Consider the following 27,030-nt stretch of genomic DNA (forward strand, 5'->3'; position numbering starts at 1 on the left):
AGGGTGATGATTGCTCTTAATTATTCTACCTTCTAAAGGCCTTCTTGGCAATGCTCCAAAATAGACTCCATTCTTCATCATGCAATTAGCCTTCAAGCGGAAGCGTACATAATTAATTTAGTGTAAACGTGAGTCACGAGAGAATTAGACATGACTTCATCCACATTAGAGAAATGTTTTGTACCTTTCAAACAAAGATTCATAACAGTCTTCTGTTGCAAAAATGGGAAAAGAAATGCATATATAAAAGAGAGTCGAATTTAGTATTTATACCATACTAATAGTGTTCTCGAACTTTATCGTCAAACCGAGCAGGAATAGCCAAAAAATAGATTCCCCTTCCACTTTCTTAGAAGCACATGATATGATAGCCATGATCTATAAAACAGAAGGGCAGTCACAATGATAGTATGAGACACAACTGATCCACGAGGAATGGAGAGAGATTTGGAGGAAGGAAAAGAGAAAAAATGGGAAACTATTTCAAGGCTAAGGAAGCCTTATCTGGCAGCCTTGGAAGAACAGTGGGACGTCATGAAAAGCTTCTTCGAGGAAAATCGCGCGCAACTCTGTTCTCACATGACAGTAGAAGAGGACACTGCGTTTCATATTGCAGCATATAGTGAAGGAAAGGAACCGCTTCAACATTTGGTTAAGTTACTACCAGCCTCCTCTAGTTTGTTCGAAGCCTTAAACAAGAAGAACAAACATGGTAATAATACTTTTCACGAGGTGGCCGAGACTGACGGAGTTGAAACAGCAGAATTCTTGGTTAAGAAACTCCAAGAGATTTATTAACCAGACGAAGGCAAACTAGAAGATCTTCTCAAGGATGTAAACAATCTGGGTGAAACCCCGATATAAAGGGCCGTTGCCCACGGTCAGACAAAAATGGTCGAATATTTGGCTACTAAAGTTGGGGATTTAAGTTCTCACTTTCGAAGAAAAGGCGATATGCCGATTCTCCATATTGCGGTCATAGGCCAACACTTTGGTCTCTCCGATCTCTCTTAATGTCTTACTTTCAAATTGTTGAACATTTAAATAACAAACTTTAGTACACATTTTTTTTTTCTACATATGTAAATAGCATGCTTTAACATGCTCTATCTTTCAAATGCAGACACCGCTATATGGCTACTGAGAAAGGACAAGGAACTTGCAAAAGAAGGGAAAGTAAACGAACTTGGAAAAAAGAAGGAACAAAATGGCCTGACATGTCTTCACCTGCTAGCGAAAATGCCACATGTTTTCAGAAGTTATTCCGAATTTTCCCACATGGGCAAACTGAAGAAATTCCTCTATTATTGTATGTCTCTATGGTTCTATGTGTTGTTCCATTTACGTTGAGCGCCCGAAGCATTCTTAATATTATGATTTAGAACTAACATAGTAACATAATTAATTTAATCATATATACGTTCTTAATACAGGCCTTCCTAGTCACTTCGAGGATGATGACGTTTCTGATGATGGTAATGAAGCTCAAATACCGTCAAGTGATCAAATAAACACTTTCTTTGTATTCCTTCATTTGTATGCTATTATGCTTCTAACCAAGTATTTTATTCAAAGTGCAGCAATTTTAATTAAAAGATACAGAGCTATGTGGAGGGCCATAGCTAAAGGTGCGACCTTAATTATTTTACTTTGTGGGTATATATACAGTTCACCGGGCACATGTTCTGCATACACTATAATTTACATAAGTCCTTTTTAATTTTTTAAGCTTTATAATAAAAATCTTTTGTGTCAATCCTGCGTCAAATGAAATACAAAAAATAAGATAGAAAATATTTATTCACACATCCTTACAAATACAAATTCCCTTTACTATTTTTTGTATACCATTCTATATTCTACCAATAACATATTTGTTATGTATTGATTTTACTTTCCTTATAAAATAACTGGAGTTGAAAATGAAAAAAAAAAAAAAATTTATACACATAACAAGGTGTGATTAATAGAATATAGAGTGATATACAAAAAATAGTACAAATGATTTGTATTCCATACTTACACGGCTATACCTATAACCAATAGAGACTATTCTCGTTAAAACATGAAAGGAAGAGAAATCTAGTGTTTTGCTATAAGGTCCATTGATTGGATTTAGGCCCCTTCCTCTATTTGGAATATTTTCGCTACAACGGGATAAAACCTTTTTTTTAAGTATAAAAGTAGAATTTGAGAGGAATAATAATATTTAACACAATCCACAAATACAATTTATATTTTTTGTAGGTTAATATTTTGTGGAAATGGGTTTGGGGCGGAGAGCAAGCAAGCCACTTTAACATAATTAATATATCAGTCAATTTTTTGTTGATCTATGTTAGGTACTATATATGTGTATAGATTTATTGGCAAACACATGAACATAAACCTGCTCAAATATAGATCGTAGTGTCTATAGGAATGATTGTACAATACTCAAGATACTGCCAAGACAGCGTACAAGAACATGTAGCTGCATATTCAAGGAATCAGAATTTAACAATTTCGACCTATCAAAAGTCAATTTCTAGAATTTATATTTCAGCTCATTAAGCCTAGTAAGTGATTTGGGTTTCAGTCAACTACACTTAGTATTTAAGTGAAACCCTAATGTACACTTTCTAAGACTTGGGAGACACTCTTTTGAGAACTAAGAGGTTTTGTACCTTCTACTCTTTCAAGCCTTACTAAAGAAAACACACATACTCATTGAACCGATGGAATCAAGTTGTTAACTTTCAGCTATCAAGTGTACAGGAGATTTAAAGCTTCAATAGGATTTTGAAGTCCGGGGATTGGGGGTTCACGTTGAAGCAATTCACTATAAAGGAAGTTTGTGGGATATAGAGCACAATTTGGTAATTAAAGTTAGATTTACTATGAATTGTTATTCTTGATTGTAAATCTCTAGCTTCTAGTGAAACTATTACCTCAGGATTGATCAGGCCAAGTCCTCTTATGTTGTTTCCTTTGAAATAAGTTGTTTCATAAGATTTCCTACATCATCATATCATGTCTTAGTTAATTTTTAAAAATTGCATGATAGTATATTTGTTTGTTTAACCTAAGGCTTTCATAATTGATCTAATTAACAACTTGACCTTAAAACTGGATAAACACTGTTTATTCAAGGGTCTAAATCTAAAAATCAACTTTATTAGCAATAAACCCAAATTGATCTAATTTGTTATTCATGTCAATATGGGTTAAACTGTTTTGACATGAAGTCATTTAACTCAATAAATATTATTTTTGTCCAACATAAATTTGAATTGTAAATACTGAAGCAAATGCTTAAGAATATTAATGAATAATTTGTTAAAAATATAAAGTCTCTAACATTTTACTCGATCAAAACAAAGAAAATCCCCTATTTAATTTTATCTTTCTTTAATTGTTTATAACTAAATTTGAGTGAAATTTCATTGATTTGAAATAAAAAATTTTAGGTCGTATTATACAAGTACTTTAATTGATGTTATTATGAAATAGAATTTGTATAAAATATATTTATTTATATTTATTATAATTTATATGCTTATAATATATAAAAACATATTAACTGTTTTGTGTCATATACTTAGGTAAATTACACTTTATCACCTTAAATTATATCCCAAATTACACTTTATACTATAAATTTTCAAAATGCATGGTTTACACCCTAATTATGCTGTTATCTTGGATGACATCATGTAAAAAGACCACATTGCCACTATTCTCAATCCCTTAAAAACAAATATAGAATTTACATTTTGTTACTCTAAACTATACTTTCAATTACACTTTGCACCCTAAATTTTGGTTTTCCATCCAAAATAATGGTAGAATTGATGGCAGGGTGCAAAGTGTAACATGATTTATAGTTTAGAGTGCTAATCGTGTATTTCAAAAGTTTATTGTGCAAAGTGTAATTTGGGATATAGTTTAGAGTGACAAAATATAATTAACCACATATTCTTTAGATGGGTTGAAACGAGTCATTCACTAATACAATATATTTGTTAAACAAGTTGGGACATTATATCAGTTTCCAACACATAGGGTCTGTTTGGATAGAATTTATTTTACTGAAACTGAAAACTGAAAACTGAAAACACTGTAACAAAATAATTTTTAAATGTGTAAATAGTACCGTGGGACCCATTTTTAATGAAAAAATTGATAAAAAATGAAATTTGTGGGTTCGTGAATAGTGCACGGATGCACTGTTCACGAAAAACTGGTCAAATATTGCGGCTACTGTTCATGTACAGTACATGAACAGTAGCCACTTGTGAGGGGGAAAAAGCGTGAAAAAAAAAAAAAAAGAAAAAGAAAACACAGAAACGGAAATACAACGCAGCAGACATTGGAACCAAACACACACATAGTCCGGTTGTCAATTCAACTGTCACATTTATGAAGGCTTGAACTCTTTTCTCTCTAGGTTCTCCCAGGAGTCCCAGAGGTGAAACTTTTTCGTCTCTGTACGAACAGTTCTCTCATCAACACAGTAGAAACGTTTTGGTTTCTACAGTTTCATGGTAAGATAGTCATGGAGGATATCTTGAATAGATGTGCGAGCTTACAGCTATCAGAGAGGGAGGGAACAGAGGTTATTATAGATGCTCCAGTGACAGAAAGTAACCGAGTGTTGGCCGGGAAGTTCTTCACGAAACGGCGTGTGAACCTGGAGTCGGTGGCGCGGGTTCTAAGATCGATCTGGAAAACGAACCAGAGCTTCGAGGTTAGCGACTTAGGAAATAATAAGGCTCTCTTTCTTTTCCAAAATGAGGATGATGCAGATAAAGTTCGACTTCAAGGCCCTTGGTCTTTTGACAAATACTTCCTTGCTCTGCACAAGCTGAAAACAGGGGAAGCAGTGAATAAGATCAAATTTGATAGGATGGCGATATGGATCCAAATACACGGCATCCCAACCACGTTCCAAACCAAGGAGGTGGGGTACAGCATAGGGTCCACCATTGGAGCGGTGGAAAGTGTGGACGCAAACGAAAAAGGCTTCTGCCTTGGAAGCTTCCTGCGCATAAGGGTAATGTTAGATATTTCAAACCCGTTGTGCAGAGGCCGGAAGGTTCGACTGGGAGAATCAAGTCAGTTCTGGGTTGATTTCAAGTACGAGCGAATGCCAATATTTTGCTACCTGTGTGGTTTGGTGACTCACGATGAAAATGATTGTTTGGTGGGGCTTCGCCGTACTGAACGGATGAAGGTAGAGGACAAGCCGTATGGGCCATGGCTGAGAGCAACTCAGGAAAGACTTCAGAAACCTCAACTGGTCGTGGCACCATCTCGAGACAGCGTTACAGAGGTACAAAAGAACCCAGACCACCATAGTCAGGCTGTCATGGGATCGGACCGGCATTCGCAAAGCTCTGTGAAGGGAACTGTTCCCCAAACGATGGCTGTAAAGGTCAATGGAAAAGGTGAAACTGACGTGGGGACAGTGGTTGCTACTACCGAGACAAAAATCCCGCAAATCCCTCACGAGCAGCGAGGTAGTCAGTTCGAAGAGCAACTAAAGGAGATAGACGCAGCGCTTTTTGGGGATACGACTGACACAACAAATCTCCATAAAGCTGTGCTGAACACGGGAGTGACTGAGATGATTCAAACAAATATTCAGAAATCCCATACGCAGATGAAGGTGGAAGAAGATGCCAGGAATGATGGGCCCCAGGAAATGCCAAAAAGCAACATGCCAACTATTGGGCCACAGCCACATCTTGGGCCAGCCGAAAAAGCCCAGGTAAACCTTACAACCCTTCCTCCTTTTAATATGGGCCCAACCTCATTGACTAGCCCCACAAAGCCTAAACCGAAAAAGTCCAGCCCAAAAAATCTAAAGAAAGACCGGGTGGGACCAGCCATGCAAGGAAAAGAAAATGGTTTACGTAGAGGGACAGTGAGGGTGAAAATTGATGACTTGGGGACGGGCACCATGATGGAAGTAGAACAAAATGAAAAGAGTGGCAAGCGTAGAGCTCGATCCCCCTTGAAAGATGTTTCGGGTTTGGTGGAGAATGTGAAGAGGAAAAAGATAGAAGGGGACGTCTTGGCCCTTAGCAAAATCATGGCTCATGAGCTTGGATCGGTGGTGGCTGCGGGTCAGCCCCGCCGGGAACAATGAGTGCATTAAGTTGGAACTGTAGGGGGCTTGGGAACCCCCTCACAGTTAATGCACTTCACAAAGTAGTGAAGGAGGAAGATCCCACGTTAGTCTTCTTAATGGAGACTAAGTATGATGTTTCTGAGATGAAATGGGTACAAAGGAAGCTAGACAGAAAACAGGGGCTTGTTGTGCCTTGCATTCGTCGGGGGGGTGGGCTTGCTCTCCTATGGCGGTGCTCTACAACTGTGGAGGTGCAAACTTACTCTCCCAACCATATAGATGCTATCATTTCGGAGAATCAGGGTGCAAGGAAATGGAGGTTTACCGGTTTTTATGGGCACCCCGAAACTAGTAGACGCAATGAATCTTGGACGTTGCTCTCAAGTCTCAGTAGTCGCAGTGACTTACCTTGGGTGTGCATAGGGGATTATAATGAACTCATGTTTGCAAGTGAAAAGGAGGGTGGCAATACTAGACCTGAGGGTCAAATGAAACAATTCCGGGATGCCATAAATAAATGTAAACTCAGGGACTTGGGGTACAAAGGCTCGGCTTTCACTTGGCGGCGTAGATTGGGCAACCGTGGGTGGATACAAGAAAGATTAGACCGTGCTCTTGTCTCCACCAATTGGGCTGGGATGTTTCCACGTTCCAAACTCCTACATATTGCTTCCTCTACTTCTGACCATAGCATTCTTCTCCTAAAGGCTGCCTACTCCCCTCGACAGAATTTCAGACTTTCAAAACTATTTCGCTTCGAAGCCATGTAGCTCAGAAATGAGGCGTGTAATGAGGTGGTTCAGGAAGCGTGGGCAAGAGGTGTAAACAGGGGCTCTCAATGGCCAATTGCTAGCTGCCTGAAAGAGTGCCAATCCGCTCTAATGTCTTGGAACAAAAATAGTTTTGGTCATGTGGGTAAAAGAGTCACTGCTCTGCAAAAGAAGCTCCAAATTCTGGAGAATTTGAACATGGGGGGTACGGTGTTGAATGATATTCATGAGGTTAGACTAGAGTTAAACAAAGCTCTTGCCATGGAGGAAGACATGTGGCGTCAGAGGTCAAGGAATAGTTGGTTGAAAGCAGGGGACAAGAATACGTCCTTTTTCCACACCAAAGCATCCAACCGCATGCAACGTAACACTATAGCCAGGGTGGACTCCAATAACACGTGGATAGAAGATGAGGAGCAGATTGGTCTTGAATTTGTACAGTATTTTGCTGGCCTCTTTACCTCCTCTGACCCTCGGATTGAGGGGGAGCTCATCAATGCAATTCAACCGAAGGTATCGGATAGGATGAATGCCTCTTTGATCAGAGATTTCCAGGCAACAGAAGTTGAGAAAGCCTTAAAACAGATGCACCCCACGACGGCCCCGGGCCCGGACGGTATGCCCCCCTTACTTTACCAACATTTTTGGCCTACGGTTAGAGAGACTGTTATATGTAATACCTTAAACTTTCTCAACCACGGCATGGCCCCGCCAAAGTTCCATGAGACACATATTGTGCTCATCCCAAAAACGAAAGATCCGGTAAGGGTCACAGACTACCGCCCAATAAGCTTGTGCAACGTAGCTTATAAATTGGCTTCAAAAGTGGTGGCTAACAGAATGAAGGTGGTGCTGCAGGAAGTTGTAGGTGAAAACCAAAGTGCATTTGTGGCAAAGAGGTTAATCACTGATAATATTTTAGTGGCACATGAAGTGATGAATCATATCGGCAAACGTAGAAAAGCCAAATGTGGGGAAATGGCGTTGAAATTAGACATGAGTAAAGCATACGACCGGGTTGAATGGGAGTGCTTGAAGCAGATAATGCTAAAACTTGGCTTCCATGGACATTGGGTGCAAATTGTAATGAGGTGCGTGTCGTCGGTCTACTATGCAGTGAAAATTAATGGGAAGCCTTGCGGGGAAATACGTCCGTCTCGTGGGCTTCGTCAGGGCGACCCACTCTCTCCATACCTTTTCATCATCTGTGCAAAGGGTCTATCTGCTCTAATCCATAGTTCAGTTCATCGGAAGAGGCTAAAAGGTGTGGCTGCTTCGCGTGGGGGACCGAGCGTGTCTCACCTTTTTTTCGCTGACGATAGCCTCATTTTTGGAAGGGCCTCATTAGAGGAATGTGCTGAAATACAGAGGGTCCTTCATGTCTACGAGAAGTCATCAGGACAAATGTTAAATCGGTCGAAAACCTCTTTATTCTTCAGTCCTAACACAGCTGAGGGTTTAAAGGAGTCAATTAAGGCTATGTTCGGGGCAGTTGAGATTCGGCCTCATGAATCCTATCTCGGGCTGCCATCCTTGGTGGGCCGATCAAAAAGCAATACTTTCACCAATTTAAAACAGAGGGTCGCAAACAAGGTGTCGGGTTGGAAGGAAAAACTTTTGACTACTGCTGGTAAGGAAATTTTGATCAAGGCGGTTGCCCAAGCAGTACCGTCTTACTCCATGTCCTGTTTTCTCTTGCCAAAAAAATTATGTGATGAACTCACTTCCCTGGTTCGGCAGTTCTGGTGGGGCCAGGTTAAAGATGAGAAAAAGTTAGCTTGGTTAAGCTGGGATAAGCTGTGCATGCCAAAGGAATTGGGCGGTATGGGGTTCAGGGACTTGCGGATGTTCAATTTGGCACTCTTGGCTAAGCAAGGTTGGAGGTTACAAACAAACTCTTCTTCCTTGTTTGCCCGAGTGTTTAAGGCGAAGTATTTCCCCCACTGCTCTTTCTTAGAGGCAGATTTAGGCCGCCGCCCCTCCTATGCCTTGCGGAGCATTATGGCGGCACAAGGGGTGGTGATAAGGGGAACGAGGTGGCAAATAGGCTCAGGGGAGAGTGTACGGGTGTGGTGTGACAAATGGATTCCTAAGCCATCTTCCTACAGTGTGGTCACTTGTGAAGAAGCTTGTCCTAATGTTGCTCTGGTTTGCGACCTCATAAACAGAGCATCCATGGAGTGGAAAGCTGAGCAGATCCGTGGCTGCTTCACAGAGGAGGATGCGGATGCTATTTTAAGCATCCCTCTAAGCTTGAATCGGCCCAAGGACAGATTGATTTGGGCGGAGTCACCAAGTGGAAAATTTACGGCTAAAAGTGCATATAGGCTAGCCTATGAGGTGAATTTTGGTGGCAGCAAAGCAGATTGTTCGAACCCATCGGTGGGGAAGAACTTATGGAAGGGGCTGTGGAAAATGAATCTTCCCCAAAAAGTAAAGCATTTTGCTTGGAAAGCAGCGAGAAACATCCTGGCTTCTAAAGAGGCCCTACGGCAGCAGCACATTGCAGTGGAAGGTGGCTGCGCTCTATGTGGGAACTTGACGGAAAATGTTATCCATATTCTCTGGTTTTGTACTCATGCCAAGGATGTGTGGAACTCGAGTAAGCTCTCGCTTCCTTTTGATATCGAACCTAATTGGTGTTTCTTGGATATTATGGAAAAGCTTCTTCAAGATGAGGAAGTGCACCCCGGCCTGGTCGAACGGTTTGTCTCAGTGTGCTGGGGTATCTGGAAAGAGAGAAATGTAATCCGAACTGGTGGTAAGAGTAAACCTGGTAGGGTCACTTTGAAAACCTCCCTTGGTCTAATGGACGAGTTCCAGTTGGCCAATGAGGGTCCACAGAAGCCAGCTGCAGTAAGCCCCGATCCAGTTCGCTGGGTGCCTCCACCACCTGGACAGTACAAGGTAAACTCTGATGGGGCTGTGTTCACGAAACAGAAGAAGGGGGGGCTGGGCGTGATGATCCGTGATAGCAATGGGAATGTGATCGCTGCTCTAAGCAGCCCCACAGTGGGTCCCCTTGGCGCCCTTGAGACGGAAGCCAAAGCAATGGAGGTTGGCATGCGTTTCGCTCTTGACTTAAACATCCGTGATGTGGTGGTTGAGTGTGATGCGCTGGCTGTCTTCAATGCAGTCCATGGTTTAGCGTCTCCATGCTCTTCGATCCTCTTCATCGTGGACAGCATCCTCCAACAATCTCGTTGGTTCAGGTCATGTTGTTTCACCCATACAAAAAGGCAGGGAAATGTCCCTGCCCACATGTTAGCACAGTATTCCAAGTCTTTAGTTAGTTACGTTGCTTGGGTAGAATGCTGCCCGAGCCATATTGAGCAGGCCTGTGCCCAGGATATTGATGTAACTTCGTTTCTTATCTCTTGAATACAAGTTCAGTATTTCTTATCAAAAAAAAAAAAAACACACACATAGTGTTTATTAAACATGGACATTGTGTCGTGTCAACCCACATACTGTAAAAGGGTCATGTGAGTAGTGAAGAGTTTTGATACAATTATCTAATGAGTCGAATTAGGGTAAATTCATCATTCAAGTAGTAAAATATCCGTACTTTGACACAACTTTCCGATACAATATGAACATGATCAACCAATACGAATTGTCTTCTCTCCTTTAGAGTATAGATTAGGAGTTATCCTTCAATTATGTTGGAGAAAAAAATTATTATTTCTACAAAATAATGGGCCCAGTGTTACGTGACTCCCGATCATTATTGAATGAATATACTAAATTCTAAATATGGATGGGGCGTTCATTATACAAAATTTTGATATTCTGTAGTCACTTATGTCAGTTGATGTGACAAGTTATCGAGTTATCAAGTTATCAAGTTAATATTATATCGAGTTATCGAGTTAAAGAGAGAAAGATGATTAAAATTTACAAGTTATCGAGTTAATATTATATCAGTTGATGTGAATAGGTATAAATTGAGATAATTGTTGACAATTAAATTTTAAATTGGGATAAACCATATTATTCGTTTCTTAAATATAATCAATTTGATTTTTATCCTCAATTTTTATCCTGTGTTAATTCAGGCCTTCTAATTTAAGAAAAGAAAGAATTTAGTTTTTTTTTTTTTTTTTTTTGCTGATTTAGTTCTTCCATCTATTTTTTTGTCCATTTATTGCTTAGTTGGTTTAACTTATCTAATGCGCTAATGAATTCATTTACATCTGGTTTTACGTTCTTTGACTAAATCACGGTTCATGAAGTCAATATTTTCTGCCTTTTCTTTTTTGAGAAATCATATTTTCTGAAATACAATTTCCACCTTGGTAATACAATATTAATTTTTTAATTTTTTGAAACATTTAATTATATGTATTCACCACACTCCCGCAATTTTTTTTATCCCTTTATCTCTCTCATAGGCCACAAACTGAATGATCCCTTGTAATAGTAATTAATTAATTAATTAATTAGTCAAGTTATTAATTAATCAATTTATCATGCAAACACATGGTAACACAAACAAATCACCAATAAACTAATTATGCAGCGGAAAATAAATAACACTGTGATTTGTTTACGAATGGGGAAAACCTAACGGCAAAAACCCCACCAGGTGATTTTCAGGTCACCACTCCTGAAACACCACTATTATCACAATAAGCGGTTACAAGTAAAGGAATCTCAAATACCTTACCAACCTACAGTTGAATCCCTACCCCAATACCCAATTGGACTTATTCTGTAGTGACAGTTCCCCTTTCAAATGCACGACTCCTAGTATGTGACTAACTAATTGCGCGGATCCCAGTACGTGACTTCAATCACCAACTAAGAAGATTGTTGGTTGCAAAGTTCTTCAATTCATCCATACGATGAAGATCAAGAAGATGCTTGGTCACAAAACCCTACGGTGTACATACATAGCAACTTCTTCAAGAGAAAAAGATGAACTAGGGCAGGAACTTCGTCTCCGGTCACAATTTGCTTAAACATAGTTTGGTCAAAACTTGTGCAACTTGTGAACACTTTGACGGCCCTTAAACTGATCCTTTTATATATCTAGGGTTAAGAGAAAAGAAAACCCAAAGACACATTCACCGATCCCAAGAAAATCATATTGGAATTCTGAAAATCTTAAATCTTAACAGATAGCAGGTGTTAAGCAGGTGTTGAGCAGGTGTCGAGCAGGTGTCGAGCACACTGAATGTAGAACAGCTTCCTTAAACTCGATAGATGCAACTGTCGAGCCAGTTGTCGAGCTTTAATGATTTTGCACTCTAAACTTGTTTTCTTAAACAAACTTGAAGACTTCAATACTTGATCTTGAAACAAGGTTTCTTGAAGTATTTAAGACATCCTAAATCTATCCAAATACAAGTAAAGTGTGTTTTATCAAAGGATAAGTCAATTATATAAAATCATGACATATGTTCTTAACACATAAAACACATATGTCCTAACAATCTCCTTCTTTGGCAATCCGTGACAAAACCACAACAAATAAATGAACATATGAGAGAAGTCATAAATCACTCAACTCATATTCACTTGTTAAATACAATAAAATCTATCCTAATACAAACTCTTGAAAAAATTTGGAAAGAGAGAGTTTATGGCAAGTAGACTTTGACAATCTGTATTTCTAAAACACTTTAAACAAAACTCATCAAGGCATCTTTGTGTGAAACAAAAATAATAGATTGCATACAAGTATAAGAAATATGTGTATAAAGGGAGAAAAGAAACAACACATGAAGGGGCAGGTGAAAAAAAAACATACATCAATATAAAGAGACAGATAAGTACAATGTATGTCTATAAATGGTCACAAGACCTCATGTACAAGAGTAATGTATCTAAAAAGAAAGAATAGAAAAGAAAAGATACATACTATCCTCACTACATCCCTAAAAAATGTATCAACACTCCCTCTAACAAAATGGTCCTATACTAACTCTCCCCTTAAGATAGACTACTCTTATACCAAAACTACTCCCTCTTTTTGTCATGAATGACAAAGGGTAAAAGTGTCAAGTAGACAACTCATCAGTAGAGCTAACATTTCCATCAACATCATCATCATCACCATCATCATCATCCTCATCCTCAGAAGTAGAAGCCATTGGAGAAGGTGGTGAAGGAGTAGCCTCAGGAGCAAAACCACCCATGGATGCCTATCATTGTGCAACACGGCCGACACGAATGTTCACCTAATACAATTCCATAGAGAGTGTATCTAGGCGAGCATCCATGCGCTGTAACTGCGCCATGATGTCTCCTAAAGACACATCGCTTGAAGAAGAAGGAGGAGCCGATGTGGATGAAGCTGAACGGGAGGAAGAGCTGCTGAATCTGATTGCCATGACCGAAGCTGGGCCTTGCTACGTTTAACGGTAGCGTAATCTATGGCACACATGACAATAAAATGGTTGAAAGAGGGAAAATGAACAAAAAAATGGCATAAGATCCTCGTGATAGCAGAAGGAAAGATAAGCTTATCACGGGACGCTAATGAACATCTATAATAGACAAAATGAAATGTGAAGGAAAGTCTATGATAAGATGCTCAAGAAGAGACAACAAAAATTGAGCACAAGGCTCTGTGATGGAGTTATAGTGAGAGAAGGGATGCAAAACAAAAGTCATCACTATGTTCATGAATCTAGGACCTTTAGCAAAAGGTCAACATCGTGTAAAACGATGCTAACCCCAAGCAGTAGGGCGCTCACAAAAAGCAGACATGAGCTCATCTCTAGACATAGTCCTCAGACGCTCATAACTAAGATAGTCAGGAAACTTTATCCTAGGTACTCAAAGCACATCTGCACCAAGCTGCGGTGTGATAGGAATGCACATACCTCGAACGTGAGTGAAGAAAAGAGGTACTGACTGACCAATCCCGGGCATGTTGAAGTAGAACTCCTGGATAAGCATGAGAGGACAGGTGACCGGGACGTCACACAGTGACTCCCATCCCCTTTTGTGAATGACAGATTGAAGGTCGGTGTCTGCAAAATCCGTCAAAATGACTTGGTGTTCCGAATGATTGCCTTGTCTAGAAAAGTTCTCCAAAAATGCTTTAAAGGCTTCATCATCATGGATTCGGATATGTGATAGAGTAGGATCAGATGAAGAAGAAGCATCGGAACGAAAAGGGTTTCGGGCTAGAGTGGATTTACGCTTAGGTGCCATAGACACGACTAACGTAAACTAACAAAAAGGGTGAGAAAGAATGACAATCAAAAAAGTCCCAAGCAGTTTCAAATATATCAAGTATATTGAAAAGAAGTACGTATGCATGGGAAATGAATGAACATGTGACATGCAAAAGAAATTACATCATGGGCTCAGTCTAATCCAAACCTATCAACACACAAACATATAGCACACATCTAAATGCATGGCAATACCATTATAATGCTAATGTAATGCAATGTATGAGGTTTTAAACACATTTAAGTGAAAACCCAACCTAAAATTTCAATAAAAGCTCATCAATTTTGAAAAACCCCAAAATTTTTCAAAAACCCCAAAACCTAGGTTTCAAAACATGAAATGCATGAATGAGAAAGGATTAGAAGCTTACCAAGTAAAGAAAAACTTGAAAAAACTTAAGGAATCCATGAGGAACCAAGTTGGAGTGAGATGAGAGTGTTTTTGGGAGAGAAACAGAGAAGTGTCGAGAGAGAGATCGATGGAAGTAAGAACCAGATCGCGTAGAGGCCTTATATAGAGAAGCTAGTAAATCTCGACAGATGAAGGTATCTAAAGGTATCGAGCGATCTGTCAAGGAGGTGTTGAGGAAATGCTCGTCGACAGCTGAGGTGTTGAGGAGGTGTCGAGGAATAACACATCAGAATCAAGAACAGAAGCTCGATCGATCCACCAGGTGTCGAGAAGCTATCGAGGATACAGACCCAATCTCGATCGATCCACTAGGTATCGAGGTACAAGCGAGATTGCGATAAGAAAAAGCTTTAGGAAGCTTGACAGATAGCTAACTATCGAGGAGGTATCGACGAGGTGTCGAGCTAGCTTTTAAAAACAGTTTTTCAAGGTGTGAAAAACACAGACATGAATGCAATCCAACATGCAACTCAACCAACGATCCAATCAACATATTAAGCTTTCAAAATCATCTCTCAAGTAAAATTTAAGCACATGGATCTCCAAAAAAAAACACACACACATACACACACACAAAACAAGTCTAACCAATTTTATATTTCAAAAATAAGTCAAGACAGTTAAGTGAGCATACATTAATACATATAAAACCTTGTGATGGCCAAATCACATTGTACCTACACATGTATCAAGAATAGCAAAGAATATTGCTTGTGTATGAAAAACATCACAAGATTGCATAAGTGTATATATGTTATGACGATTTGAGATATGAGAAAATCACTTTAACTCACACACAATCATAACTGCTTGATGGGGACTATCACTTTTGAGGTATATTTTATAACTCCCACATCTCTTAGAATACACGCTTGCAATCATTTTTAAAGCATTTTGATCTTTTTGCTTTTGATTTTTCTTTGCATATTATTCTTTTAAACATATCATGCATGGGCTTATTAGAGAGAGAAAAGAAATACCTAATGATATTTGACATTCTAATTTTGCTATGCCTAAGCACACAAATGTCATTGACACTGCACTTTTACTATGCTAAAGCATATAAGTGTCTTATTATGATTGGCGGGCAACAGTGATGAGATAGTTATTTATGCCTTTCTCTTTTGGATTTTCTAGTCATTCCCATCAAAAAGAGTGATATGAGTGTTAAGTATAAGAAACAACTTAATCATACTCATCACAAACATGAGCCACAAAGCTCACTTGCTTAGTTGTGCATAGAAATGCTCATCTAAGCTACAAATGATACAAAGTTTAGAAGACTTTGTTTTAATGGTCATCCAAGGTACAAAAGTACCAATGTACACAAAACACACACTATTTTTGTATTTTTCTGATTTTTCAATTTTTTAAATTTTTATATAAAAAACAAAACAAGGCAAAAAATAAAAAATAACCAAACAAAAACATGTTAAACAAAAAAAGTATAAAAACTATACTGACTCAAAACACGAAATAAAAGCACCTAAGTAATGCACACACAAAAACAAGAAGAGAGAGAGAGAAAAGTAACAGAATCACTTGAAGCACTTTTCCTTCCACAACTTGGAAGTACCTTTCCCTCTAGCAAACCCTTGAACCGGCGGTGAAGGGGAAGAATTAAAATTGTTCAAATTCAAAAGGAACATGAGGGCTTTGAGAAGATCTCCAAGGGGAGCAAGAGAGGATTGAAGCTGATTCTGGTTCCCAGATGCTATCATACTGTTGCTCTATTGAGTACAAGCCACTTGTAGCAATTTGGTCGAGTATGACTGGTAACTCCACAATGATGACAGAGATGCTACTTCTTTTGTTTAGGCTTTTGAGAGTTAGGCTTTTAAGAGTTAGCCTTCTTAGCCCTAAGTTTTTAACATCTTTCTTCTCAAGCTTAGGGGATGCTCCTAAGATAGATTTACCCTTGTCTAAGTTCTCACTAGCTAATTTAGTTTTAATCTCATTGTTCTTAATTTTAACATTATTAGCAAGAGGAACAAAAACAGTAGTACTAGAAGAAGCAGTATTAGAGGAAGAAAGACCATACTCTAAGCCTGTTCGATTTGAAGCAGATTTCTGAATGCTTAGAATCTCATCCAACTTTATGCTTGAAGTCCTTTCCAGTTGAGCTCTGACTTGACATATCTCTACTTCAAGCTTCTTGGTCTTCTCAGCCAAGAAATTGTTCTCAAACCTCAACGCCCCAATAGTCTGATTAGCCTCATCAAACATTGTGGAAGGCTCCTCACGGTCAAGTTCCACATCACTGAGCTTCTTAGTGGTTAACCTATACAGTTTCTCATACTTCTCAGAAAGTTTATACAGTTTCTCATAGACTGTATGGATGTCATCTTGATCATCCATTTTCTCAAATTTGGATTCCACTAGTTCCTCTTCTTCAACCACATCTTTAACAATCCCATCAATAGGATTGATCGTGGCCGTGAAGGCATTTAAGATTCCATCATCCTCATTTTCAGAATTATCCTCAGGTTTAGTGTCACTCAAGGTAACAGCAAGTGCCTTACTCTTCCCAATGCTCTTGAGGTATGTAGGACACTCATGCTTCATGTGACCAAAGCCTTAACACCCAAAGCACTTAGGTCCTGAGGGAACAGTGTACTGATCACCTTTCTTAGCATCCTTCTTCCTTTTGTCTTTGCCTTTAAACTGAGAAGAACCGGATTGCCTGCAGTCCTTATTAAAACCCTTTCCATTGGCATTCTTCATAAACCTCTTAAACTGCTGGTAATGTAGGACTTCATCTTGGAATCTTCATCATCAGAAGATTCATCTGTTTCACTGCTCTTGGCCTTCAGTGCCATACTCTTGCTTTTACCCGACTTGCCTATTCTTGTCAACCCTAGCTCGTAGGTCTACAAGTTTCCAACCGGCTCAGTTAGAAGAATCTTGTTAATATCCTTTGATTCCTCTATTGTCGTAATCTTGGCATGAAATCTCTCGGATAGAGATCTGAGCACTTTCTTCACAATCCTGGGTTTAGGAATGGTTTCCCCAAGATTGAAGGCTGAGTTCGCTGTGTCCTTTAGCTTGGCATAGAACTCATTAAAAGACTCATCCTCCTCCATCTTTATCTCTTCAAAGCTTGTAGTGAGCCTCTGATGCTTTGAGTCCTTGACAGCCTTAGTACCCTTATAGGTTGTCTAGAGAATGGTCTAAGCCTCCTTGGTAGTTTCAGTTGAGGATATATTCTTGAACTCCTCATTGGTGACTGCACTGAACAATGCACTCAATGCTCTGCTGTTGAAGTTTTTCGCCTTAATCTTGGCATCATCCCAATCAGTTGGCGCTTCTGTAGGCTTAGTCCAGCCTATTTCTACAGTTTGTCACACTTTCTCATCTAAAGACTGCAAGAAAGTTCTCATGCATACTTTCCAGTATGCATAGTTAGTACCATAAAATAAAGGAGGTATGATTAATGATTGTCCTCTATTCATGACAAACAGGGGTCAATGGATCAACAAAGCAAAGATTAAACCTTAATCAGAGTATGCCTACTCTGATACCACTTGATAGGCCATAAACTAAATGACCCCTTGTGGTAGTAATTAATTAATTAATTAGCCAAGTTATTAATTAATCAATTTATCATGCAAACACGTGGTAACACAAACAAATCACCAATAAACTAATTATGCAGTGGAAAATAAATAACACAGTGATTTGTTTATGAATAGGGAAAACCTAACAGCAAAAACCCCACTGGGTAATTTTCAGGTCACCACTCCCGAAACTCCACTATTATCACAAAAAGCAGTTACAAGTAAAGGAATTCTAAGTACCTTACCAACCTGCAGTTGAACCCTTACCCCAATACCCAATTGGACTTGTTCTGCAGTGACAGTTCCCCTTTCAGATGCACGACTCCCAGTACGTGACTAACCAATTACGCGGATTTCCAATCACCAACTAAGAAGATTGTTGGTTGCAGAGCTCTTCAGTTCATCCACGCAATGAAGATCAAGAAGATGCTTGGTCATAAAACCCTACGGTGCACATACACAACGACTTCTTCAAGAGAAAGAGATGAATGGACAAGAACTTTGTCTCTGGTCACAATTTACTTGAATAGAGTTTTCTCAAAACTTGTGCAACTTGTGAAGACTTTGACGGCCCTTAAACTGATCCTTTTATATGTCTAGGGTTAGGGGAAAAGAAAACCCAAAGACACATTCATGGATCCCAAGAAAATTAGATTGGAATTCTAAAAATCTTAAATCTCGACAGATAGCAGGTGTCGAGCAGCTATCAAGCAGGTGTCGAGCACACCAAATGTAGAACAGCTTCCTTAAGCTTGATAGATGCAGCTGTCGAGCCAGCTATCGAACTTTAATAATTTTGCACTCTGAACTTGTTTCCTTGAACAAATTGAAGGCTTCAATACTTGATCTTGAAACAAGGTTTCTTGAAGTATCTAAGACATCCTAAATCTACCCAAATACAAGGAAAGTACGTTTTGTCAAAGGATAAGTCAATTACATAAAATTATGACGTATGTTCTTAACACATAAAACACATATGTCCTAACACTGTCCTACCCAGTAATGCCAATTAGCCACCCCAAGACCTGCTCATTTCTCAAAGCTTCTTCTCCCTTCGTTTCCAAGATATTCACTACTGCTCCTTTATCAATTACTAATCTCTCAATTTCTCCTTTGCAATTCGATCCCTTCAATATGCTCATTCCCTTCCAGTTGTAGGAGCCATAGTGCTGATTGGGCTCTTCTTGAGCATTAGCATTAAGGGGGTGTAAAACCCCCTAAGTTGCCCTTTTAGTAACCCACCCGCTCAAATTGAGCATCATCTGGGGGTGAGTTGCTAAAAATTTTTAGCAACCATGAATAGTAAGGTTGTATATACAACCTTACTATTCATGGTTGCTAAACATAAAAATAAATATAAAAGTACAAAAAAGAAGAAAGAGAGATTGAAGAGAAAGAGAGAGAATAAGTTGATAGGGTAGTTCATATTATTTTATTAGGTTGTATGTAAAAATAAAAACTAGGATGTTGGGTGTATTGTTGAATGGGTTTGTAAAATAGTTAAAGTAGTGTTTAAAAATGTAAAATATGTATGAAAGGAAAAGAAAATATGTATGAAAGTATATCAAATCAATCATGTAACAACTCAATAAGTTTATGGTATATAATTCAATTTTGTACTCCTATATCAAAACAAAATTAAACTCATCAATATTCACATGGTGATATCTACATGGACTACATGTTGAATTATTATATGGATAATTTGGTCTACTTGTTACAAGAGATACTATCTAAAATTATAAAAAAAAAAAAAAAAATTAATTTGATGTTATTTTGGTCTAGATACATTGTGGCCTCTCTCTCTCTCTCATGCATATATGATACATCATGTATATTGTATAGGATGGCCGGCTATCGATAAACTCTGGAAGGTGAAGAGAATGCATTCATCAGCTTCAGAACTCACCGAGTTGCTAGTAGAGGCAGATTATACGTGGAAGGATTTTCCTTGTGAATTAAATGAAGACAAGACGATTTCCTTAGTGAAAGATAGAGGCGAACAAGGTCAAACATTTGGCACAAAGGAAGTGGGAGGAGAAGGCACATCCAAGCAACAACCTAGTGAAAGAAATCATCAGAAATCTTACCACCACCCATTGCTTGAAGCAGCCAGCAATGGCATAGTAGAAATATTTGACAAGATGATTGAATCGTATCCACAGGTAATTGAGTACATCAGTAACGATGAGGAAAACATATTGCATGTGGCCATTGGCCACCATCAGTGGGATATATATTGATGGGGTAAAAAATAGCGTGACATTGGGCCTGACGGATTCGAGCCCATGGGCCGACGATAAAGGAGAGCCCAGGGCTTGGCATGACTTGAAATACTTGGGGTACACGTTTGAAGTCCGAGAGAATCCTAAAGAAAATCAGAATATTAGCACAAGGATAATTCTAGAAGATATGCCTTAATAAAAAATCCGCTCTATAATGAAATGTTTGTCCATCACGCTTGGGATTGCTTAAAGTAGAGTCCCATAAGGAAAAGATTTCTACCCTAAGAAGGAAAAGCCAACTTTCTACTACTATAAAAGCCTCAATACCCTCACGAATCAAGGTATGCATGATGTACCTTCTCTAGCACTCTAGAGTTGAGAATAGTTCTAATTTGACCGTCGGAGGGTATTTGGCCGACACCACACCAGTGCCCTTGGCCAGATCACTTCTTTCTTCTTGTAGGTTGATCAATTGAGCGAGTGTGGATCGTGTCGCTCACTAGTGATTTTCCAGCATCATCAGTTGGCACCATCTGTGGGAAGACGAGAAGAGTTTAAGCCAGACTATCGACTCCCAGACATAAGAGTCGCATGGTACTCACTCACTCGATGGCCACCACTAACAACGTTCAAGAAGACGAGCTGCTGAGATCTACTACATTGGAAAGACAGGTCCAGACTTTCATGGCAGCAATAGAACGGCTCACAAAGCAGAACCATGATCTGGAGGAGCAGCAACGTCAAAGGGATGCAAGACCTAACCTTCAGGAGGAAAACCAAGAGGATAACAGTGCCGAACGAAGGGAACAGGAGAGGCCAGAGGGCAACAACACCCCAAGCCGACCAGAATGGCAAAACACAAGCCTTCAGTCTCTCATGGATTTTTCCCCTCCACCTATTATCGCAGAGATGCAGGCGATGAAGGAACAGATGGAAGTCATGATGAATGCCCTCAAGGGACGAGTATCCTCTGATCTCGACGACCTAGTAAACAGAACCGACGCACCATTCACCACGTCCGTCAACTCATTCCCCCTACCACCGAAGTTTCGGATGCCCCAGATCGAAAGCTACGACGGGATCAAGGACCTCCTCGATCATCTAGAGACATTCAAGACCCTGATGCACCTTTAGGGGGTACCAGACAAGATCATGTGTAGGGCATTCCCAACCACGCTGAAGGGCTCTGCGAGGGTTTAGTTTAGTAGATTGACACCAAACTCCATCAATACTTTCAAGGAGTTAAGCACCCAGTTCACCTCGTACTTCATAGGCGAACATTGGTACAAGAGGTCCACCGCGTGCTTAATAAGCATCAAGTAGCGAGAAGACGAGACACTGCGAGCCTACATAACTCGTTTCAACAAAGAAGCCCTCTCGATTGACGAAGCTGACAATAAAATACTCGTAGCTACATTTACTAGCAAGCTACAGAAGGGTAAGTTCCTGTTTTCTTTGTAGAAGAATGAACCGAAGACCATGACGGACGTTCTTTATAGAGCTACCAAGTACATGAACGCAAAAGATGCATTGCAAGCACGTGAGGAAAGGCCTAAGAAGAGGGAAAGACAGGAGGATATGTGATAAGATAGGGGGCGAAAGGTCGCTAAAACCGGGGATCAACGAGATGAAAAGCGCCCTAGACCCCCCACTGGAAGGTTCACCAATTTCACCCCATTAACCGCCTTGATCGATCAGGTATTGATGCAAATCAAAGATGAAGGAGCATTGAATTTCCCTGGTAAGTTAAAGGGAGATCCCAACAAAAGACCAAGAGACAAGTATTGTCGCTTTCATCGAGACTAAGGGTACGACACAACCAACTGCTACGACCTGAAGCAGCAAATTGGGGCCTTAATAAGGTAGGGGAAGCTACAGAGGTCCGTCAGTAGGGAAAGAACTGATACGCCAGAAGAACAGGCCCCACAATGGGAGAACGATGCCCTAGACCACCCATAGGGGACATAAGAATGATCGTAGGGGGCACAGCCGTAGCTGGATCTTCCAAGAAAGCCTGCAAAAGCTACCTCAGAATGGTCCATAACGTCCAACTCATAGGATCCATACCAAAGATGCTGCGAATAGATAACCCCGTCATAAAATTTTTAGAGGATGACGCTCGAAGACTTCACCATCCTCATGACGATGCACTTGTGGTCAGCTTGCAAATTGGGGATTATAACATGCATCAGGTCCTCATCGACAACGACAGCTCAGCAGATATCCTGTACTATCCAGCATTTCAGCAAATAAGGATCGACTGGGAATGGTTAACCCCAACGAATGCCCCACTCCTAGGATTTGGGGGTACGAAGGTGTTCCCCTTAGGCGCAATAACACTAGCTATGACAGTGGGTGACTATCCTCAGCAGATCATTAATGAGGTAACGTTTCTCGTAGTCGACTATTCGTCTGCCTACAATGCCATCCTCGGGCGACCCATTCTCAATTCCTAGAAGGCGATAACTTCAACATACCACCTGATGATCAAATTCCCAACGGAGTATTGGGTAGGAGAATTGCGGGGAAATCATGTAGCAGCAAGAGAATGCTATATTGCCATGTTAGAAATGGAGGATCAGCAGCAAACGATGTGTATCGGGAAGCGACAAGCATTAGCAGAGTCAGTTGAAGAGCTAGAAGAAGCAAGACTTGACGACACACGGCCTGAACGGACGACTAAAATTGGCACGCTAGCCAGTTGGCCAGTATGCCAGACGATCACGACTTTCCTAAGAAATAACCAAGATGTCTTCGCCTGAAGTCATGAAGACATGCCAGGAATCGACCCCTCAGTCATGGTCCACAAGTTAAATGTGTCGCCCTCCTTCAGTCCAATCCGGCAAAAGAAACGAGTCTTCACCCAGGAGCGGGACAAGGCCATAGCCAAGGAGGTTCGAAAGTTACTGGAGGCAGGTTTCATCCAGAAAGTATACTATCCCGACTGGTTAGCAAACGTCGTTATGGTTAAAAAGGCCAACGAAAATTGGAGGATGTGCATAGATTTCACAGACCTCAACAAGGCTTGTCCCAAAGATAGCTACCCGTTCCACAGATAGATACCCTTGTGGATTCAACTGCAAGACACCAGCTCCTAAGCTTCATGGATGCCTTCTCCGGCTATAATCAGATCAGGATGGAAGAATCTGATCAAGAGAAGACCTCTTTCGTCACAAGCCAGGGATTATTCTGCTACAAGGTGATGCCTTTCGGACTCAAAAATGCTGGAGCAACATACCAAAGGCTGATGAACAAAATGTTTGCACATCAGATCGGCAAAAATGTTCAAGTTTATGTTGACGACATGTTGGTGAAAAGCCGACACGAAATGGATCACCTAGACGACCTCAGAGAAACATTCGATACGCTCCAATCGTTCAACATGAAGTTGAATCCAAACAAGTGCACATTCGGAGTAACGGCCGAAACATTTTTGGGTTTCATGGTATCCCAAAGAGGAATAAAGGTCAATCCAGAGAAGGTGCAAGCCATAATGGAGTTGGAACCACCAAGGACGGTTAAGGAGGTCCAAAGTTTAAATGGAAAGATCGTAGCTCTAAACAGATTCGTCTCAAGGGCGATGAACAGGTGTTTACCATTTTTCCGCACTCTAAGAAAATCATTCGAATGGATAGATGAATGCCAAACGGCCTTCAAAGACTTAAAGGCGTATCGTTCATCTCCACCGCTGCTTAGTCCGTCCATACAAGGCGAAGAACTCTACCTATATTTGGCCGTCTCACAAGCAGCGGTAAGCGCAGCTTTGGTGAGAGAGGAGGACAGATCACAAAAACCCGTCTACTTTACTAGCCGAGCACTACGAGGAGTAGAATAGAGGTGCACTCAGATGGAGAAGTTGGCTTTCACATTGGTAATCACCGCGCGAAGACTTAAGCCATACTTCTAGGCGCGTACAATCGTTGTCTTAATGGACAAACCGCTAAGAAAATCCATGAGTAGCGCAGAAGCCGTAGGAAGAATGGCTTTGTGGGTAATAGAGTTGAGCGAATTTGACATCCAGTACTGCCCGTGGATGGCCATAGAAGGGCAGGCAGTAGCTGACTTCATCACCGGGTTCACTCTTGGGGAAGGCCATATGGAGGAAGAGAAAGAACAATGGAGTATCTATACAGACGGATCCTCAAATAGACGAGTCGGAGGAGCCGGGTTAGTGATCTAAACTCCGTAAGGGGATAAGATACAATGTATGATCCGGCTGGATTTCCCCACAACCAACAACGAGACTGAGTATGAAGCCTTGGTGGCAGGGCTAGAACTTACAAAAGCCACAGAAGCAGAAAACATAGTTGCCCATTGCGATTCACAAGTGGTGACGAGTCAGATCAACGGTGACTATAAGTGCAAGAACGATAGAATGAAGAGGTATTTAGAAGAGGTGAAATACTGAATCAGCGACCTCGAAGTTGAATTCATTCAGATCCCAAGGGAAGAAAATGAATAGGTCGACCATCTAGCAAAAGCTATGCTAGCCGAATTCATGCTGGTTCCCGAACAGGTATTATCATTCGTTCAAATCTCCTCGCTTATCGATGACGGAACAAATATGCTGGTTATAAATTCTGAGTACAACTGGACCATGCCACTGGTCTCCTACCTAAAGACTGGGGTGTTACCAGACTAGAAGGGCGCTGCAAGGAAGCTGAAGGTCCAGGCATCACGGTTTGGGCTGATAAAGGACATCTTATATAAAAGAGGTTTCTGTCGATCGTACCTGAGGTGTTTGTGCCAAGAGGAAGCAGATTACGTGATGAGAGAAGTACATGAGGGTAGCTGCGAAAATCACTCGAGCGCGCGATCACTTGTACACAAGTTGATCCGAGCTGGATACTACTGGCCTACAATGATGAAGGATATGCAAGCCTATGTCCAGTCCTGCGACAAATGCCAGAGGATCAGCAATTTCATCAGGCAATCATCCAAAGAACTGACACCTATGACGGCACCTTGGCCGTTCGCACAATGGGGACTTGATATCATGGGCCCATTCTCGATGGCAATTCGATAGTTGAAATTCTTAGTTGTAGGCATAGACTACTTCACTAAATTGGTCGAGGCAGAAGCCTTAGCCACCATCACGGAGAAAAACATCTGAAGTTTTGTTTGGAGAAATATCATGTATAGGTACACGATACCCAGAGTCTTGGTCTCTGACAACGGTAAACAATTCGACAACAGCGCATTCAGAAACTTCTGCTCGAAGCTAGGGATCAAGAATCACTACTCGTCACCCGCACACCCACAGGCGAACGGGCAAGTCGAAGTCACGAACTGGTTCTTGCTCAAGATAATCAAGACCCGTCTCGGGGGGGCAAAGGGCATCTGGCTAGACGAACTGCCAAGCGTCTTATAGGCATACCGGACCATAGCTAGAACACCCACTAGAGAAACACCATTTTGACTTGCATATGGAGCTGAAGTTGTCATTCTTGCAGAAGTGGGACTCACGAGCTACCGGGTGGAGTGCTACGACAAGGATAAGAACAAAGAGGCTATACGCCTACAACTCGACCTAGTGGACGAAGTCAGGGCGGCAACAGAGCAAAGTTTGGCGCATTATCAGAATCTCATGGCAAAACACTACAACAACAAGGTGAGGCATAGAGACTTCCGAGTCGGGGATCTTGTATTGCGGAGAGTAATGGGTGCCGCTAAAGATCCTTCACAAGGAAAACTCGGCCCCAACTGGGAAGGACCTTATAGGATCGCGTCATGGCAAAGAAAGGGAACCTACCACCTCGAGACAATGGACGGGCAAAAGCTACAACACCCTTGGAACACGGAGCATCTACGGAAATACTACCAATAGTGATAGAGTATGAGAAACCGGCAATCTCCCAATTTATTTTATTTTTAGCTACAATTTTCCAGTTTTTCTTTAACTTTGCTACAATCTTTTGTGCCTTTTTAAGCCCAAGGGGGTAGGTACTTTTTTTACAAACGCATTTTCTTTAAAGAAGAATATTCTGACATGACTTTAATTTTCCACATGGATTTTTATTATGAATGGATAGGCTACACAAAGTGGACGGATCACCCAAAGGGTGAAAAATTTTATAAGTCCACAAAATGGACGGATCACCCAAAGGGTGAAAAAGTTTACAAGTCCACAAAGTGGACTGATCACCCAAAGGGTGAAAAAAGTTTACAAGTCCACAAAATGGACAGATCACCCAAAGGGTGAAATAGTTTACAAGTCCACAAAGTGGACGGATCACCCAAAGGGTGAAAAAAGTTTACAAGTCCACAAAGTAGATGGATCACCCAAAGTGTGAAATGTTTTAAAGTCCACAAAGTGGATGGATCACCAAAGGGTGAAATATTTTAAAAAGTCTACAATATGGACGGATCACCAAAGGGTGAAATATTTTAGTCCACAAAAGTGAACAGATCACCAAAAACTGCAGTCCACAAAAGTGGATGGATCACAAAAAGTCTGAAATATTCCGAAAAATAGACGAACGTTTATGTGTCGCTCAAAAAAGGACGGCTAAAAGAAAGTCTGTATATACAGATAAGACCATCAATGCCTTTATACGTGGATGGATATATACTCAAGGACGGATGGTTATGCATCATTCAAAAAATAATAAAGATTGATTTAAAACATGCATAAATTTTTAGATAACGAAATAATGGCGGATTAAACCGACAGATTGTAATTGTTTAATACACAAAAGAAAATGATAGAACGTCCTCAAATACAGAAATTAACAATAACAAAATCAATCTACATTTTTCGG

The 27,030-nt window shown here is 40.5% G+C and overlaps 2 protein-coding genes across 2 annotated transcripts; both read left to right on the forward strand.

The window, feature by feature from the left end:
- The first annotated feature begins 435 nt into the window (after positions 1-435).
- LOC115991066 lies at positions 436-20,287 on the forward strand. Its single transcript, XM_031114812.1, has 4 exons — positions 436-994; positions 1,124-1,309; positions 1,434-1,628; positions 19,890-20,287. Exons 1-4 carry the CDS (start codon positions 892-894, stop codon positions 20,285-20,287), a joined length of 882 nt encoding a protein of 293 aa, XP_030970672.1. The 5' UTR covers positions 436-891.
- Positions 20,288-24,248: 3,961 nt separating this feature from the next.
- Positions 24,249-26,096, forward strand: LOC115991067. Its single transcript, XM_031114816.1, has 2 exons — positions 24,249-24,390; positions 25,723-26,096. The coding sequence occupies exons 1-2, from the start codon at positions 24,249-24,251 to the stop codon at positions 26,094-26,096; spliced, it is 516 nt and encodes a 171-aa protein (XP_030970676.1).
- The last annotated feature ends 934 nt before the right edge of the window (positions 26,097-27,030 follow it).

Source organism: Quercus lobata, chromosome 5, assembly GCF_001633185.2.
Source record: "Quercus lobata isolate SW786 chromosome 5, ValleyOak3.0 Primary Assembly, whole genome shotgun sequence".
Lineage (NCBI taxonomy): Eukaryota > Viridiplantae > Streptophyta > Magnoliopsida > Fagales > Fagaceae > Quercus > Quercus lobata.